Source organism: Centroberyx affinis, unplaced genomic scaffold (genome assembly GCF_046629955.1).
Source record: "Centroberyx affinis isolate AG114_WGS23_722 - 3 ecotype Tasmania unplaced genomic scaffold, CSIRO-AGI_Caff_v1 ptg001673l_1, whole genome shotgun sequence".
In the NCBI taxonomy this organism is placed as follows: Eukaryota; Metazoa; Chordata; class Actinopteri; order Beryciformes; family Berycidae; genus Centroberyx; species Centroberyx affinis.
The window spans coordinates 20,046-37,377 of record NW_027280094.1 but is presented as its reverse complement, the minus strand read 5'-3'; the positions used below and the strand labels follow the sequence as shown (position 1 = coordinate 37,377).

The 17,332-nt window shown below is 44.1% G+C and overlaps 1 protein-coding gene across 1 annotated transcript; it reads left to right on the top strand.

Moving 5' to 3' along the window:
• The first annotated feature begins 1,549 nt into the window (after positions 1-1,549).
• LOC139651488 (mediator of RNA polymerase II transcription subunit 1-like) lies at positions 1,550-15,074 on the top strand. The gene is made up of 17 exons (XM_071528421.1): positions 1,550-1,649; positions 3,095-3,201; positions 4,682-4,760; positions 5,281-5,335; positions 6,075-6,207; positions 6,757-6,785; positions 6,941-7,012; positions 7,369-7,443; positions 7,638-7,801; positions 7,973-8,084; positions 8,338-8,462; positions 8,696-8,823; positions 9,495-9,696; positions 9,928-10,023; positions 10,229-10,334; positions 10,419-11,142; positions 11,230-15,074. Exons 1-17 carry the CDS (start codon positions 1,553-1,555, stop codon positions 14,341-14,343), a joined length of 5,418 nt encoding a protein of 1,805 aa, XP_071384522.1. The 5' UTR covers positions 1,550-1,552; the 3' UTR covers positions 14,344-15,074.
• Positions 15,075-17,332: the final 2,258 nt, after the last annotated feature.

Below are 17,332 nucleotides of genomic sequence, written 5' to 3'. Positions count from 1 at the left end.
CCTCGGCACAGAGGGGGGTCCCGCTTGGCATGGCAAGGTGAACTAGCCCCTGATTGATGGGCATGGTTTCAGCCCACTACTGTGCTCCCCAAGGCCCGGGCCTCCCTTTCCTTTCTCCTACTGCTGTCTTGGCAGCGGTGCCCACCTCTTCTTCCATGCCAGGCAGCCAGCTAAAGCTCCTGGTGGGCACATCAATTACATAGCGGCACCTCCCCTCTTTTCTCATGTCTATCTGTGGGTCTGTCTACTGTCTCAGACGATGCCAATCTGGTCCCTCTCCATCTCCATTGCTGTCTAGCCATCTCCTCTGTGTGTGTGTGTGTGTGTGTGTGTGTGTGTGTGTGTGTGTGTGTTTGTGTGTGCATATGAGTGTATACTCATGTTCACAAATATATCTTTGCATATGCACAAATGCACATGTATTCATGCACACACTTCTGCTCCCTCTCTTACGCAGGTCATAATGGTTGGTGGGAAAATCCTCCCCAGAGAGCACTCATCGCCGCAGGCTCAGCTGTCCAATAGGCTCAGGTGTGTGTATGTGCGTGTGTGTGTGTGTGTGCAGTGTGTGTGTGCATGTGTGTGTGTGCATGTATGTGTGTGTGTTTGCCGGTGCATGCACATAGCTGCCTTTGCTGTTTGAGATTTTTTGGCACCTCGATAGCATTATGTTTCCATGCAGCCACTGTTTATTTGCCTAATGATCAATGTAATTGTTTTATCAATGATGTACAGAGTACAAATTGAAGAAAAAAACAAGCATCCTGTCAAGATACTGCATTGTTCAGCTTTTCAGATCCATTAACATTAGGTGAGGTGCATGAGCATGTAAATTATTTCAACCTTCCTTTGGATTTTGGCGCCTGGTTGCTCTTGGCAAAACATGAATCATTTACTTGCGGCGATCGAACGCCATCTGGAGTATTCATCTGTCCATTGTCTCTTTTTCTCATAATGCACTGGTTACCAATACAAGACATTTCGGGTTTGGTCTTGAAGAGAAGTGGATATAGCCATGTTACCCCTACAGTTATGTCGATCAGTATATAAATTAAATTCTTTTTGAAATTAGGCTATATGTGAAACATGCAAGGTGGCAGAGCAAAAACGTGTCCTTATTTAGGCTACTCTATCCATACGAGTGTCTCTTTAAATCAGTGTCAGCCCAGATTGTTCACATAGGCTAAATAGTTATATCTTACAACCCAAATCAGGCAGGCTGGCCCTATGCGCACTATAATTACATATGCAATATTTGAAGCCACATAACCGCGTATAACCCGGTGTTCTACCGTATTTGGTGACCCATCAGATTCTGTGACCTGCAGTGTTGGTTAGGTTGGTTAGGTTTAGGAATGAGGAGTGAGATGGTTGGGGTTAGAGTGAGAAGGTTAGAGTGAGAACATCAGGGCAGGTCACAGAATCTGATGGGTCACCAAAGTCGGTGTAACACACCGACACCGGCAACAGCGCTTTGCGCGAAGGATAGTCTACGGAAGCCCGGAGAGCCAGGCGGAGAAAAGCAAAAATGGCGGCGGCGTCTGGGGTTTCTATGCAGAGCAGTAGCCCAGCAAGAGAACTTACCATCTCGGTTCAGCAAGGAGGGAGCCAAAGTCATGGAGATCGGGCCAAAACCGAAGAGGTAACAGGTAAGAACCTCAGCTATGCGACTTGATTTTTTTGTAAATTCGTTTTGTTATTGTAATGGCCAGGCTCGTCAAGTCAAGACAGGCTAACGAAGCTAACACTTAGCTATCCGGCTATGTAGCTTAGCTAACGTTAGTTAACCAAAGCTAACGTTAATGTAAGTCTTTGTTTCGTCTAGTTTTGAAATGCAAATGGGATGTTACTGTAAATACACATCTCTTTGGATAACTTACTAAGCGTAACGTGTGAAACTTTAGCTCGCACAGCACAAGTTGTTGGCAATTGGCAGTTTGTTGTTGTGGTTAGGTAGCTACCTGTTAGTGAGCAAATAGCTAACATCTAGCTAACATTAGTTGTGCTGCTCAGAATTAACAAAGTCTCTGAAAGTGATCCTTTGCCACTACGCATTTGAAGTTGGGCATATAGACTTAGGTATTGTTGTCCAAGTAAGCAAGCTAAAGTTGGACCACCGCGCCTATATGGGCTAACAAATAGGCTACGCTGCAGATGTGTGGTGATGACGGAGAGACAGGGAAAAAACGTCTCTGTTTCCTTGTCAAGAGATTCTTTTTGACCTGATTGACACCGTCGCTTGTTGCTCAGATGTATAATGTTAGTTTTGGGATGTGGTGTGACTTGATTGGATAACTGCTTTATGTTTTTGTTGCATTTTAATCTTGACAAGTGCAGATAATCTGGCAGTACTATCCAAAGTGTAGAGAATGGCCTATATCGCTCCACTTAAAGCATGTTTTGTTGTTATAGTGATTATGTAGAGATATTTTAGAATTAGTTAAGGAAACGTTGCACAGCCAAATCTTATAGGCAATTTAGTTAAACAGCTTTGCCAGTAATAATAAATTATTTTTTTCATAATGGTTTTGATGATGATCCTAGTAGCCTATAGGAGGGGTGTATGCTCTGCCAGCTTTAAAAAGTTTAAGGGTTTTCGTTTACATTGCTCGCATTTTAAGCATTTAGCTGACACTCTTATCCAGAGTGATTTACAATGAGTGCAATAATAGAATAAGTTTTAATTCTTAACCACCAAAATGACAAGCAACCAAAGACATTACTGAATCCCATTCAGCAGCTAAATGCAAAGGTAAATATTTTGCATGACATGCTGGCGTTGTCATTTTCATTTAGGTGTACAGATGGCTGCCTTTGAGTTGAATATGCAGGGAAAACTGAATTTAGCCCCAGTAAGCTCATCTCACACCAAGATTTTCCAAGGGCATTCAACTTTGCTGCTACATTAGTTGAAATGTTGTTGCACGTTATCTAGAGATAAATGTGTTTCCTAAAAAGCAAATGGATGGAGAAGGTATTGGTGTTATGAGGCTAGGAAGATCTTTAAATAACATTTGTGGCAATAAGTGGATTAGACTTAAAATTAGACAATTTTTTGCTTTTGTCTAATGTAAAGTGTGTCTTATGTTTTCAGAAGCAGAGAAGCAGAGTCGCATGGCTGTTCTGCTGGAGAAGCTCCATGCCAAGCACAATGCTTCACGGCCTTGGCAGGAGACCTGCAAGGTGGTGCGTCAGGCCATGGTAAGACAAAGACCTCTCCCTCTCTGACAGAGAAGAGTCTGTTCGAATTCACAAAGCAGTATTTTAAGCCTATAACAAGGTTCAACTGTAAGGACTGTCTGATTGCGTGGAACCAGTAAGACATGGACTTGGAACAGGTGATTGGTCAGTCACTGTCCCACTCCCCTCTCTGTTGTGCTTTTTCTGACCAATCAGATTGTATCCCCCCTCAGACTTAAGGGTAATTTATGCTTCTGCATCAAACCGTTAACCTCCCGCAGAGGCTGCTGCCATAGCTTACGTGCACCTCTCCAAAACTGTAACTCCACGTAGGGTGATGCAAGACCGCAAGAACAGTGATTGGCTCACTTCGTATTTCCTCCTACCTGTATCCGGTTGATAGCTAAGACAACATGGAGAAGTTCAAAGAGACAGTCTCTGAGGAGGGCTGCAAATATTTTGATTTTTAGGACACCTCATCCCAAAGTTATAATGTTTACCAGATGTCACTGAATTTGTGGTGAGAAATATCCCAGAACATGAGCTTCAGAGAATAAAAACACTACTAGTTCTTCTGTTATTACTTCAATGTTAACAAAGCACGTCACTGCCGTCTAGTGTTTTGGTGGTCTGCGCACACAATCACTGATGCATCGCACTGATGTAAGCACCTGCGTCGTAGCTACGGCAGCAATTCGAAGCAGAAGTATAATTTAGCCTTTAGTCAGAGAGTTGTGTGGAGTGGACATGGCAGCAAGTAAGACAAAGCTACAAGTAAAAGGCTTTTTCTTTCCTCATGGAAGCAACAGTTTCCTCACATTGAAAATGATGAATATGTTCTGTACCTTTTGTAGATGATTTCTGAGTAAGGTGGATCAAGCTGGCACATTTTTAAAGGCACTGATAATTACAGAGAACACACACTCAATACCCATGATGAGCCAGTAGCGCCTAGGTTGTATGTTGGCAAAGGCTACTTGACAAACCCTTATCAGGTCCCATTAGTGTCCTGGCAAGATGGATGAGAGCCTCACCAGCCTCATGAATTTCCACTTCTTTCCACTTATTTTTATTTTTTCCTGTTACAGCTGGTTACATTTACAGAAAAGCTTCTATTAGTTGGTTCTAGTGGCTCCATGAATATAATGCAGTGCGACAAGGGCCAATTTATACCTTAGAATTTTACAGAGCTGTTAAAAAATTCAAATTTATTCAGTCAATTATTTATGTTTTTGTTGTTTATGTTTTGGTCATTTTGCTGCTGTATATTATGACCTGTCAGTATCCTAAATTTATAGCAATAAATGACTTAAATGTATGAATGAAGTGGTTATTATCATATTTGCCCTGCTGGGCCGGGGAAAATATACTAAGAGCAAGTACAACTGTGACCTACTGGTCCGATCAGGCAAGTGGAAAAAATTCTTAACATTGAACCCTGCTGATAGTGCATTTCCTCAACTATCCTCTTACTCCCTATTTTCTTCACAATGTGTCCCAGGAGAAACGCGGTGTGATGAATGCTGCAGGCCACCAGCTCCTGCTCACCTGCCTGGAAACCCTGCAGAGAGCGCTGAAAGGTGAGACTGCCAACTCGCAGGACAGAGGCACAAGGGAGAGCAGGGTGCAGATGGAGCATCCCACGCTGACTACATTAAAAGGATGCCTTGACATTTTCCATTACAGCGTGTTATTTTCCATCACTAAGCAAATTGGGGGGGGAAATAAACTGTATTGGGACTTAAATTTACTGCTCAGCATTCCAGTCAGCATTCGAGTCAACATTCCTTACTCACACTACTGAGTAGGTATTAAAGCTGTTGGTTTTATTGAAAAATGCCAATGGCACTGACAAGCTTTGTTTGGGACTGACTAAAAATCAAAGTGTCAAGGTGTTCCTTTTGACATACTGTGGAGATTTCAGACAGATTGTTAATTTAAGGCAGCACACATCACTTGAAATATTTCTTTGCTTTTGAATGGCAGGCATGTTGTTTCTATGGAGTGTAGTAGAACTGGGCCACATATTAATCGCTGTCAGAGTCCAATTACATGTTGTTGTTTTTTTGTTTCCTCTTCTTGTCTGCCTCGCCTGTTCAGTGTCATCTCTGCCCTCCATGACAGATCGTCTAGAGTCCATCGCTCGACAAAACTTGTGAGTTCTCTCCCCTCTGCTCATATGTGCTCTCATCCTCTCTCTGGCTCTCTCCCCAGTATATCTCTGATTCAGAATCTAAACCTAGATTAGAGTAGAGAAAGTAGTGATTTGTATTTTTCTGGTGGAAGATGATAGGTTTTCTCTAAATTCATCTAAGAATAGGGGCAAAAGATATTCCATAATGTGGTTCCTGCACTGTTGAGTAGGCTGTTTTAAGCTAGGAGTGTCAGCTGTCCTATTTGCCTATTCATTGGTGTTCAAAGGGTGAGGTCAGAAATTGGGCAAGTCTAAGTGCAAGTGCTGTGTCGGTGTAGTCTAATACCCTTGTCACACACAGATCAGGGAATGTTATTTTATGCTGATCCTGATCTGTGTAGGAGTCAATTCACACTGAAGCCTTGTACATGGGAATTTCCTATGAGCTGTCAGGTTTTAACTATGCTATTTTCCATTAAGTATTTATCCAATGTGTACTCAACCAACATGGAAAACAGTTAAACATCTTGGCATTTTCAGTATACTGATGCTGAAGAAAATTTGCCAATTAACCATTTTTAAATGCACCCTATTGAAACAGGATCGTGATCAGCAGATATTAACACAACACAGAACTGATACAGGGAAAATGAATGTGATTTCTCTTTCCCTCTCTCTCTCTCTCTCTCTCTCTCTCTCTCTTTCTCTCTCTGTCTCTCTCTGTCTGTCTGTCTGTTTGTGTTCTTCTTGTCTGTGCCAGGCTGGGCTCCCACCTCAGTCCATCAGGGACAGAGTGCTATATCACGTCTGACATGTTCTATGTGGAGGTGCAGCTGGACACCGCTGGCCAGCTAGTGGACGTCAAGGTGGCTCATCATGGAGAAAACCCTGCGGTCAGTATAACTTCCATATGGCTCCACAACTTTGGGACATTTGGCCAGATTAAAAATGCTTGCATGTAGCCCACAAATAGCATTATCTGTATACCAATGAAAGGATTTCAGTTACGCTTGGAACAATTTGACATTTGTTCTTGACCGTGAGAGGGAATTATATGTCCTTAAAGGGTTGAACTTGATGATGCCTCCTACACCAAGTGGTAGTGATTTTTTTTTTTTTTTTTTAAATACAGGCATCTGATTTGTCTATTGGCTCTGAAGTGGCCATTTTGGATGCCATTGAATACATTTATTGTCAACTATACATGTAATTTTGTAACTCTAAATTGTTCCCCAAGAGTAGCTGAGTTCTTCTCATTCCTAGGTTCTTATTGATTCATGCACCTTGGTGGAGCAGCAAGGTTGCTAGAGATTTTTTGTTGACCCCCTCATAAACATGTTGAAACCCTGTATTGTCCTTGAATTTCTGCTGTTTCTTTTACAACCGTATTTGTTGCCATCAAAATGTTCTGTTTCATTCTTTTCTTAATTTGTTGGTCACAGAGCTGTCCTGAGCTGATTCAGCACCTAAGGTGAGAGAAAACTGCACACACTATTCTACGATCCCATATAATGTATGGTATGGAATACAGTATAGGGTTTCAGTGGAATGATTCAGACACCTGTGCAAAATACTTTCATTTATGTGACAGCTGTCTAAACCGCCTCTCTTCCTGCTTCTCATCAGGGAGAAGAACTTTGAAGAGTTCTCCAAACATCTGAAGGGACTGGTCAACCTGTACAAGCTCCCTGGAGACAAGTAAGTAGGCTACAAGGATGTCAGTTTGATGGCAGCCTGAAATCAGTTGTCAGTGAGAAGATTTCCTCAACACTAAGATATGATAAAATTCACATCAGAAATTACATATATCTCAGTTACTTAGATGTAGAGTTCTCCAAATGTGAATATATTTTCATAAAGTAATAGATTGAATTTGTACTTGGCTATAAGGCTGTAGTTAAAGTTTAGTGTTTGAAATCCGAATTGGCAGTGAAAAGGTGATATCAGTGCATCCATAGAAGGCTGCACAGTGGACTAATGTCTCTTTTAGAATCTTGTTGTTTTTGTGCCAGTTATATCTAATCTCACTATCTCACTACATTTCTGTGTTCCAGTAAGCTGAAAACCAAGATGTACCTAGCACTGCAGTCTCTGGAGCTTGATCTAACCAAGATGATGCACATGTTTAGGTCAGTTCACAAAACTCATTCAATTCAATACTGTTTTATATTATATCTCTTCATATAGAATGAGTTGAATGAGCCCTGCTGTGAGGTGTATACCCCCCACTTCTGACTCCTCCACCACCTCCAACTTACCATATATGCCAAATAGGCTAGTCCTGTCATCCATTATTTTGTTTTGGTTGGTATGTGTTTTTTAGGTTAGCAACCAATGCTAATACTGTGGAGACCATTCTTCACGGGAGCGTGGGCCTGCTGACAGCCAGGAGTGGCGGCCATCTTGTTTCTCTTCAGTGTTACGTGTCCCCATATGACATATTTGAGGAGGGAACGGGCTCACAGCTCAACTTAACAGACACAAATGGTGAGTGCATGAAGCAAGTGGGTGAACTATGTGTACATAATAAAGATCAGAATGCTCAGTTACACCAGGCACCAACCAAATGATTTCCTAAAAATTATAAACCCTCATAATGCCTGTATGTCCCCCCTCCCTATTCTTTCTCTATTTCTCACCTTGACATGGTCTTTGCAGTGCCTCGCTCACTGGGTGTCGGTGTGTCTGTGACAGTCGAAGGAACCACCTCGGTCTACAAGCTCCCCATTGCTCCGCTCATCACTGGATCCCACCCGGTGGACAACAAGGGGTAAGACAGCCTACGTCACTCCTCACAAGAAGGAAGAAAAGTGAAAATATATTTACATTATAAGCACTTAGCTGATGGTTTTACAATGAGTGCAATAGTAGAATATCCTTAAATTGCCAGATCACTAAAATTACTAGACTTTATTAAATTGTACTGTTATATGAAAGTATACTGGGGTTTTTTTACCAGGATAATTTCCAGAGGCTTTATATAAGGACAGACTGCTGATGTTTTTATGCTCTGTGTGTTTCAGGACACCCTCCTTTTCCTCAGTGACCAACTCCAACTGTGTGGACCTGCCTGCTTGTTTTTTCCTCAAGATGAACCGCCCCATGCCCTTCTCACTCTCTTTTATTCAGAGGCTGGGCAGTGCTACTGGTGGGTTTCAATGACTTCAGTAATTGAAGCAGTTAGTTAGACAGAGAACCATACGATTATTATTATTTATTTTTTTTAGATAGGTGATGTTTTCTAATCTCATGAAAGTATTGTATTTTCAAGTTTTAAAGATGTGCTTAAAGATGGTAGAGGCTGTGTACTGTAACATTCACACTTGGCGGTGGCGGCGATTTGTTTGTGTGTGTTACCTCTTTCCACTTTTTCTCCCCTAGGGATCCCAGTGTTTGAGAGCTCCCCCAGCTTGTCTCCTCTCTACCAGCTCATCGTCCACAGCCAACTTCAGCTCCTGGAGGAGGGGAGCCCCCCGCCCCAGCCCTCACACAACATGCACTTCTACTCTGTGAGTAGATGCACATAATGCCTGCATGTCCTCGCATAACATTTATATTTAATATTAATACAATATGAATATACTGTAAATTTCTTCTCTCCTCTTAACTCTTATTCTGTTTCTTTTTCTAGTACTTAAATCTTACATAATTGTTCTATGGTCACAGGAACATTGTAAGGGCTGTTTGGGTTGTTTGTACTTTTGGTGAGCTAGGAATTTAAACTTAATCTATTTTGCACTCATTGTAAGTAAATGTAAGGTTATTAATAATTATTATCCTTTTACCATTATTATTATAATTTCACTCCAGGAATACTTTCACGACAGGGTAGACTGCCTTTCTTGTCGTTCATACCATTTTTGTTTCACCAAATCTTCCTCATCCACATGTTTGTGAAACAGGCTGAAAATTAGTGAAAGGTCATTTCTTGTTGTCATTCTGCAAAAGAAATTTTGGATGGTACTGCTTTGATAATGAAAGACTTTTACATAGGCCATATACTGTATATGCCCTATGAATTAAATTGGACTGTAATTTTCATTGCCTGTAGTTTGTAAATGGAAATCTTTTGGTCTTCTCACTCAATCACACTTAAACAGTTTATCCTATCTGAGCCCACGTTGGTCATTGTTTGTGTGCAGAAAACCAGACTTAATGCACCTTTTCTCTGCTCTCTTAGTTGTTGCCAGACCAGCAGCACTGTTACTTCCTGAACGGTGATGCCCCGGTGCAGGACGGTCGCTCCCTCCAAGGGGCCCTGGTGTCCAAGATCCCTTTCCGCCACCCGGCCCAGGTGCCAGCCCTGCTTGATATCATCCGGCACCAGGCAGCCTACAACACCCTGATTGGCAGTTGTGTGAAACGCACCTCCATCAAAGAAGGTGAGTAGCAGACCACTGATTTATTTGGTAGAATTAATCAGTTGTTAGTTGATTGATCTCGTCCCACTCAAACAACATGGACTTGTTGATTTTTGTTTATTCCAAACCCACTCAGCACAGAAGTGTCTCAGATGATCACTGAGTTTTAATTCTGACTTTGGTGTTGAATATATAGTTTTGTGTATTAAAGTGAAATTGACCATTGTTGTGTCTTTGCTATTGTTCCCTTAGACAGTGCAGGCCTACTGCAGTTTGAGGTATGCCCGCTTACAGACTCCAGCTTCAGCGTCTCCTTCCAGCACCCTGTCAACGAGTCATTAGTCTGTGGTGAGCACACACTTCTGCAAGCTCCCATTACTCCAGCTATCATCTAGCACTTGTAGTTTTTAATTGAAAATATTGTTACTCTATTACTTTTTAGTGATTTCACAGTGTGAAACATACAGAAATCTGCATCGACGTAACCGTTTGTATATTGCTGTCAGTCCGATGCTAACCTGAGTCCACTATCCTTTCTAACCTGCTCCTCCAGTGGTAATGGAGGTGATCGACTCCAGACAGGTGGCCTGCAAGCTATATAAGGGACTGTCAGATGCTCTGATCTGCACTGATGATTTCATCACCAAAGTGGTCCAGAGGTGAGTTTATTTCTGCTTAATGGATAAATGTGGACGTTATGTTTTCCATTAACATTGTAGGTAATCATTCCCTCCATTCCTCAGATGCATGTCCATCCCTGTGACCATGCGGGCCATCCGGAGAAAAGCGGAGACCATCCAGGCAGACACGCCGGCCCTCTCGCTCATTGCAGAGACAGTGGAGATCATGGTGAAGAATAACCTGCCACCTTCTGGTAGTCCCAGCTACACCATGGCCCCAGGTGATGGAACCAACCCTATGGGCCTGCCTGGGCTCACAGGGGGCAACACACCTACTGGAGGAGGGCCCCAAGGGGGGCCCAATTTTACAGGTCCCATCACCTCTTTGTTCGGGATAAACCGTGGTCAAGCCCAAGGAGGAGATTGCGTAACCCAAGGCGGGGTGACTGGGCAGCAACAGATGCAACAACAACATCAGCAACAACAGCAAGGTCAAAGCCACTCTGACGATTACAGCAAAGTCACCCAAAATCCCATCCTAACCAGTCTGTTACAGATAACTGGAAGTGTAGGTTCCAGTCCCAGTTCCCAGAACGCACCACCACAACCCCACCAAACCCCACCCCCAACTTCCTCCCCTGCCAGCAACACCAAGAATCATCCCATGTTGATGAACTTGTTGAAAGACAACCCCACTCAAGATTTTGCTGCACTGTATGGTTCCAGTCCATTAGAGAGGCAGAATTCGTCATCTGGCTCCCCACGTACAGAGGGTATGGGTGGGACCTGCCCTGGAAGTGGTACAAAAGGGAAGAAAAAACGCCCACGGGGGACAGAAAAGGGTGGCGTGATGCCCGGTGCTGCTGGTGGTAGTGGAGGTGGTGGGATAGGAATGAAAACACAGCAGTCTTCCATGCAGCAACACCACCACCAGCACCAAGCCACGCACGAGGATGATTTCCACCGCGAACTCTTCTCTATGGATGTCGACGCCTCCCAAAATCCTATCTTTGATGTCAATCTGCCCGGAGATGGCTTAGACACGCCTCATAGCATCACCCCAGCACCTAGCCAATGTGGGACCCCGCCCTCAGGCCCCGGTGTGCCTTATCATTCACAATCTCATGTCCAGTCACAGCAACAGCAGCAGGCTCCTCTACCGCCTCGGATGGTTCGCCTCTCTAGCTCTGATAGCATCGGAGCGGATATCACGGAAATCTTGTCAGATTTGCCCGAGCAGACGGGTAAAGGTAGCAGTGGAGGCCACGGGCAGCACCACATGGGCAGTGGTGGGGAGGATGGAGGCCCCCTAGGTACCCCCATCCGTGACTCCTCCAGCTCGGGCCAGGGCAGTGCAGTGTTTGACTCAGCAGACATTTTCAATACCAACAGCAATGAGAATCCCTTCACAGACGCCGCCGACCTGATTGCTGAGGCAGCTGCCACCGCCGCCACACCCACCAGCGATTCTTCCTCCACCAACTTTTTCACCGATGCTGCTGACTTCAATCCTGATCTGCTAACCTCAGGCCATGGCTTCTCCCAGGGCTACTTTGATGACAGCTCGCCAAGTGCTGACGGAGACATGGACCTGGTCAAGGGTTTTGGTGGGAGCAGCCAGCAGAACACCCCATCAGGAACACCTCAGAATCCCACACCGCATGGGCAGAGCACCCCAGAACCCTCGCTGAAAGACCCTTTTGACATGGGGATAGTTTTCGGAGGCAGCAGTGGCGGGGGAAAGCCGCTTTTGGGGCAAGCTCCTGATTTGGGGGATGCACACTCATCCCACGGAGGGGGTGGACAGAGCCCTCTCATGATGGGCCTGGGAGGGACAGGCAGTGACTTTAAAAGTGCAGAGGCCAAAGTGAAACAGCAACAGCAGGGGCTCATGAGGCCGAAGGATGAGAATGGGGGCAGTGGAGGGAGCAGCTCAGGGATGGGAATGGGTGGCAGCAGCTCGACAGAGGGCAAACAAGTAAAACGCAGCAGGACCCCATCTAGTGAGGGAAAGTCCAAAGAAAAGCCCCCCAAACGCAAGAAGCTGGACCCTGATGGGAAGTCTCCCTCTCACAGCTCAGGGGGACGCCCGTACACCCCACCTAGTGGTGGCTCGGGCTCTGGAGGAAGCATGAGTGGAGGGGGCTCCAAGTCTCCTGGTAGTTCAGGACGCTCGCAAACTCCTCCCGGTGGTGCGACCCCTCCCATTCCCAAAATTACAATTCAGATCCCAAAAGGGACCCTATCTGGGGGGAAAACCTCATCCCATGGGGGGTACACCTCCAGTAGTTCAGCCACTAGCAGCACAGGGGGGACAGGGGGAACCAGCAGCAGCAAAAGCCACCATTCTCACTCCTCCTCTTCTTCTGGGAAGATCAAGACCAAGGAAGGCTCCATGACACAGGGCAACAGCTCCAAGCCAGGCAGTGTGGGAGTAGGGGTTGGGGGTGGACCATCTCAGTCTAAAGGTTCCTCTCAGGGAATGGGTGTTGGCAAACCAGGGTCTTCCCCCATCACCAAACATGGACTGTCTGGACCAGGAGGCAGTGGTGGTGGAATTGGAAGTGGTAATAAAATCAAGCCTCAGGGGGGCAAGCCACCTGGGTCACTTATGAATCCCAGCATCAAGCCCAACATCTCCCCTTCTCACTCCCGCTCTGGTAGCTCTGGTGACAAGTTGTCCTCCCCTATGAAAATGCAGCAGTCCCAGGTTCCAGGAACCCCTCCCTCCTCCAAGGCTAAATCCCCTATGGGCTCAGGAGGTGGCAGTTCGGGAGGGTCCAAGTCTTCTTCTGGCGGGGGGATGGGCTCCCAGAAGCCAATGGGTAGCAGTTCCTCTGGTTCTGCATCATCCTCCTCATCCTCCAGCTCCTCCTCTTCCTCTGGTTCCATGGCCTTTTCAGGAGGCTCCCAGTCTCAGTACGGTGGTGGTGGAGGAGGAAGTGGAGGAGGAGGGGGGTCAGGAGGAGGAAGTGGAGGTGGTGGTGGAGGGGGAGGAGGAGGAAGTGGCGGCGGAGGGGGAAGTGGTGGTGGTGGAGGGGCTAGTCAGAACAATGCAAACAACCCCAACGCCAAAGGCAAGTCTCCCAGCCGGAATAAGAAACCCTCTCTTACAGCAGTCATAGATAAGCTGAAGAGCGTAGGAGGAGTGGGGGAGGATGGTTGTGAGGTCGGGCCACCAGTAGGGGGACCTGGTGGCGGTGGGTCCGGTCCTGGTGCCGGTCCTGGAAATGTACCTAGCAGTGGACCCCCTAACATGGGCCCTTCCAAGCATGCCATGTCCTCCCAAAGTGGGGAGTATAAGCGGGAGAAGTCTGATAAAGAGGCCAAAGCCAAAGTGTCCGTTTCAGGGGGCAACAGTGGGGATAAGAAGCTGATGGACCCAAAAACGGGAGGGGTGAGCGGGACTGGTCTGGCTAAAATCATCATCAGCAAACCAGATGGCGGCTCACCCAGCATCAAGGCCAAAGTGACCCACCAGAAAGCTGGGGAAGGGTCTGGCGAGTCCATGCGTCCCCAGCTTTCCAGCCTCAAAGCATCCCCCCTCTTCAGCGGCTCTACCCCCAAACATGACCGCTCCTCCCCTAGTCATAGCCGCTCGCCAGGATATACCCCGCTCAACCACGACAGCGAGAGCGAGTCGGGCAGCAGCTCGGTAGCCGAGAAGTCCCACCAGAACAGTCCCAGCTCAGACGACGATCAGACCATGCGCCCCTTGCCCCCCCAGGACTACATGAGCTCCATCCCCCTCAGCTCGGGGGAGAAGCACAAGAAACACAAGAAGGAGAAAAAGAAGCAGAAAGAGAGGGAGCGGGAGAGGGACAGAGACAGAGAGCGGGACAGGGAGAAAGAAAAAAAGAAGTCGTCTATGTCCATGGGTCCATCCTCGCATCCCATGAAAGCGGACAGTTGGTCACGGTCACCCATCTCAGCCTCTGATTCATCTCTGTCCATGCTGGGCTCAGAGCGGCCATCCCGGCCTAGTCCGGTGTATATGCGAAATGAAGACGATGACCTCATGGACTCAGCCCTCACCGGCAACCTTTAATTATTTTTTAAGAGAGACAACATTTGAATTTTACTCTTTTTTTCGACAGCTTTTGCATGGCATTTAACATAGAAATGTGACTCTTAATATTTATTCAATTCAAGCCAACAATTGGAACTGGATAAATAATAGGATATTGTGGCTTTCTGAATGATTGGTGACCTGTTCAAGCTATTTTTTAAAATGTCATATTTTACTGCTCATCAGTATCAGTGCATATTACTATTACTTAAGTTCGATGCTAGTTTTATATACAAGTGGGTGCTACATTAGCCACATTGATGTCTTGATCCACCCCAGAATACCGATTTCCTTAAGTTTCATTGAGGATTCAAACAGTATATTTTCAGAGGTAAAGACATTTATTTTTGTCTTGCTGTGATATCAGAAGGTCTTTATTGTTGCTAATTTCATATTCTTTTTGCATTTAATACAGATACCATTTGCTGTTTTTGATCTGTCATTGTCATCGACTGAAAATCTACAATAATGCCACTATATGTTTTCAAAATAACTATGGAAACTGTTTTAAAAAAGTATTGTAAAGCAAGAAATGTACAGTGTTTAATTGCCTTGTTTTTCAGATGACTGGGAATTTTTAGATTTTGATACATTTTAAATTGTTGATGTGCAAATTAGTGTAGGTAAAGACTGCTACAGATTATGATGCTGAGGAACATTGAAGAAAAGAGACATGTACTGGTAATTTTTTTTTACTGTAGAGGTTTTTGAAGCTTGAAATAAACATTTCACTGCTGGACAATTGTCTTCACATTTCTGTATTTAGGCAAACTTGATTCTTTGATTAAGCCTTTTTCAGGCAAGATGAGAGAGCAGTCAGCAGTGTACTGTATCTGCAGTTGTAATCCATAGATTAGCAAAGAGATTACAAAATAAAGTAAGGGTATTCACCTGAGAATACATCTATACTGCAAATACACACTACATTTAATTTTACTTTACTTCACAAGGTGCTAATGAGTTTTTGGGAGCAAATACTCTGAGAAGGCGTATCAATATTGGCTCAGCTGCTTGAATAAACTTTGAAAGAGTAGCTGGAGCTGCTTGAAAGTGTTTGTTCACTCTCATCCCTTTTCTATAGTGTAAAAAACCATGTTAAACATCAATTATGCAACTTTTGGGAGTTTGAGTAGATGAGAAAAGTAGGACAGTACTTAGGTAAGAACAGTAATGGCCAACTGACTTTGGCTCCATTACTGTTTCTTAGAGCTGCTGTCAGAGATGAGCAGAAATGCATTCAAATCATGTTATATATCATGTTGCAATTGACATGTCTTGTAACAAGTGTCACATTACAAAACAGTAGTGGGAAAGGATGTATTTGTGTAACATAGATGTGTGTTGGCACCGCAACCCAAACCGGGATAAGCAGCTAGGAAATGGGTGGATGGATGGATGGTGTGTGTGACAGAATGTGTGTTTGTCCTAATGGGCTTGAGAAGTTGTTAGAAAAGCAGTGGAAGCCACAGCCTGTCTTACTATCTCTGTACCTTCCAGCCTGGTTTCTGTTTGTCCATTGAGCATGTTTTGCCTGCCTGTTTCTGTCTATATGCATCACACGCATATATGACTTCATTAATTGGCGGGGATAGCTGCTGATTAGTGTAATAAATTACTCTCTATTCCAGACGAGGCTATTTACCATCAGCTAATGAATAGGACCAAAGATGTTTAATAAATAGTGTAAATATATGGACTAAATATATGGAGAGAAAAGGCTATTTACTAATTGGCTAATGAATAAGGGAGGAGTGTGTGCTGCCATGAAAGTGCTGTATGTGTGGCTTAAAAACTACCACTACACTTGCGTGTGCTGTGACTGGAGCTGTCTTAGTTATTGTCCTATTTTATGATCTTTTTTTTTTTATTGATTATTGATTGATAATAGAGGCTTTAGTAGAGTATACACAGGGATACACAGGTAACAAAAAGTTAGAGGACAAATAGTCTTTTTGGGGAGATAATTGTTAGATGCAAGCAGGTCTTTATCCTATTTTGCACCATAAAAGATGGTTTTCCGAATCCTTTTGTATTTCTGTTAGCTATTTTCCTTCCCTCTGTTATGTACAATAGTGGTATATGAAGCAGTTAAATATAAGTTCATGGGTAGTTATTATGCTAAAGTGTAATTATCACACACATCAATATTCAGTAACACAGACAATAAAATATGACACTGGACAAGCAATCAACAAAATAAAATTAAGATGAAATTGTGGAGACAAAATGAGCCAGTGGAATATATACAAAGTGATATATAATAATAGCTTGAGGAATACTATTACTCCTCCTACTACTAAAAATAGTAGCTGCATTTGCATAGAACCTTTCTTCCTTTTCATTTGTATAGGAAGTGTTTTACCGTAACTAAAGATGAAATCTAGCTAATTTCAAGGGTTTGCATGAGGTTGTGTAACAGTCAGTAGCTCAATATCTGAGCTACAGAGCTTTAACCACAGATGGCAGCAGTGCACCAGGTTGCTCTTTATCATGGATAGCAAAATAACATGGTGCTTGGAGAAGGGTTACACACTCCCAGAGGTAATGCTTAGAGGTTAAAAGAATTTTCACGCCTTTATTCACAGTTATTATACATGAAGAAATGTGAAATAAGGTGGCAATTAGGAAGGAAGGGACAGAAAAAAGCAAACAGACAAAAATCCATAAAACTAATTAGGATGGTCACAACAAATTTGTAATGGAAAAGGTCTTTGTCATGGATGAAAATTAATTAAAAATTATTTCAAATGTTCAGTGCTGCAGTAAGCGGACCCTTTTGAACAATATTTCATCACCACCAGGGATTCTCTGTTCAGTAAGACCAAGATAAATAAGAAATAATAATGCTTTACAGGGTAATGGGTGTTCCTTTTCCTGCATGAGAAGACGCATTTGAGGCTCAGAAGTGGAGATCAATTGTGAGCAAATGTATTATACTCTTGGGCAGACAGAAAAGAAAGCTAGCAGG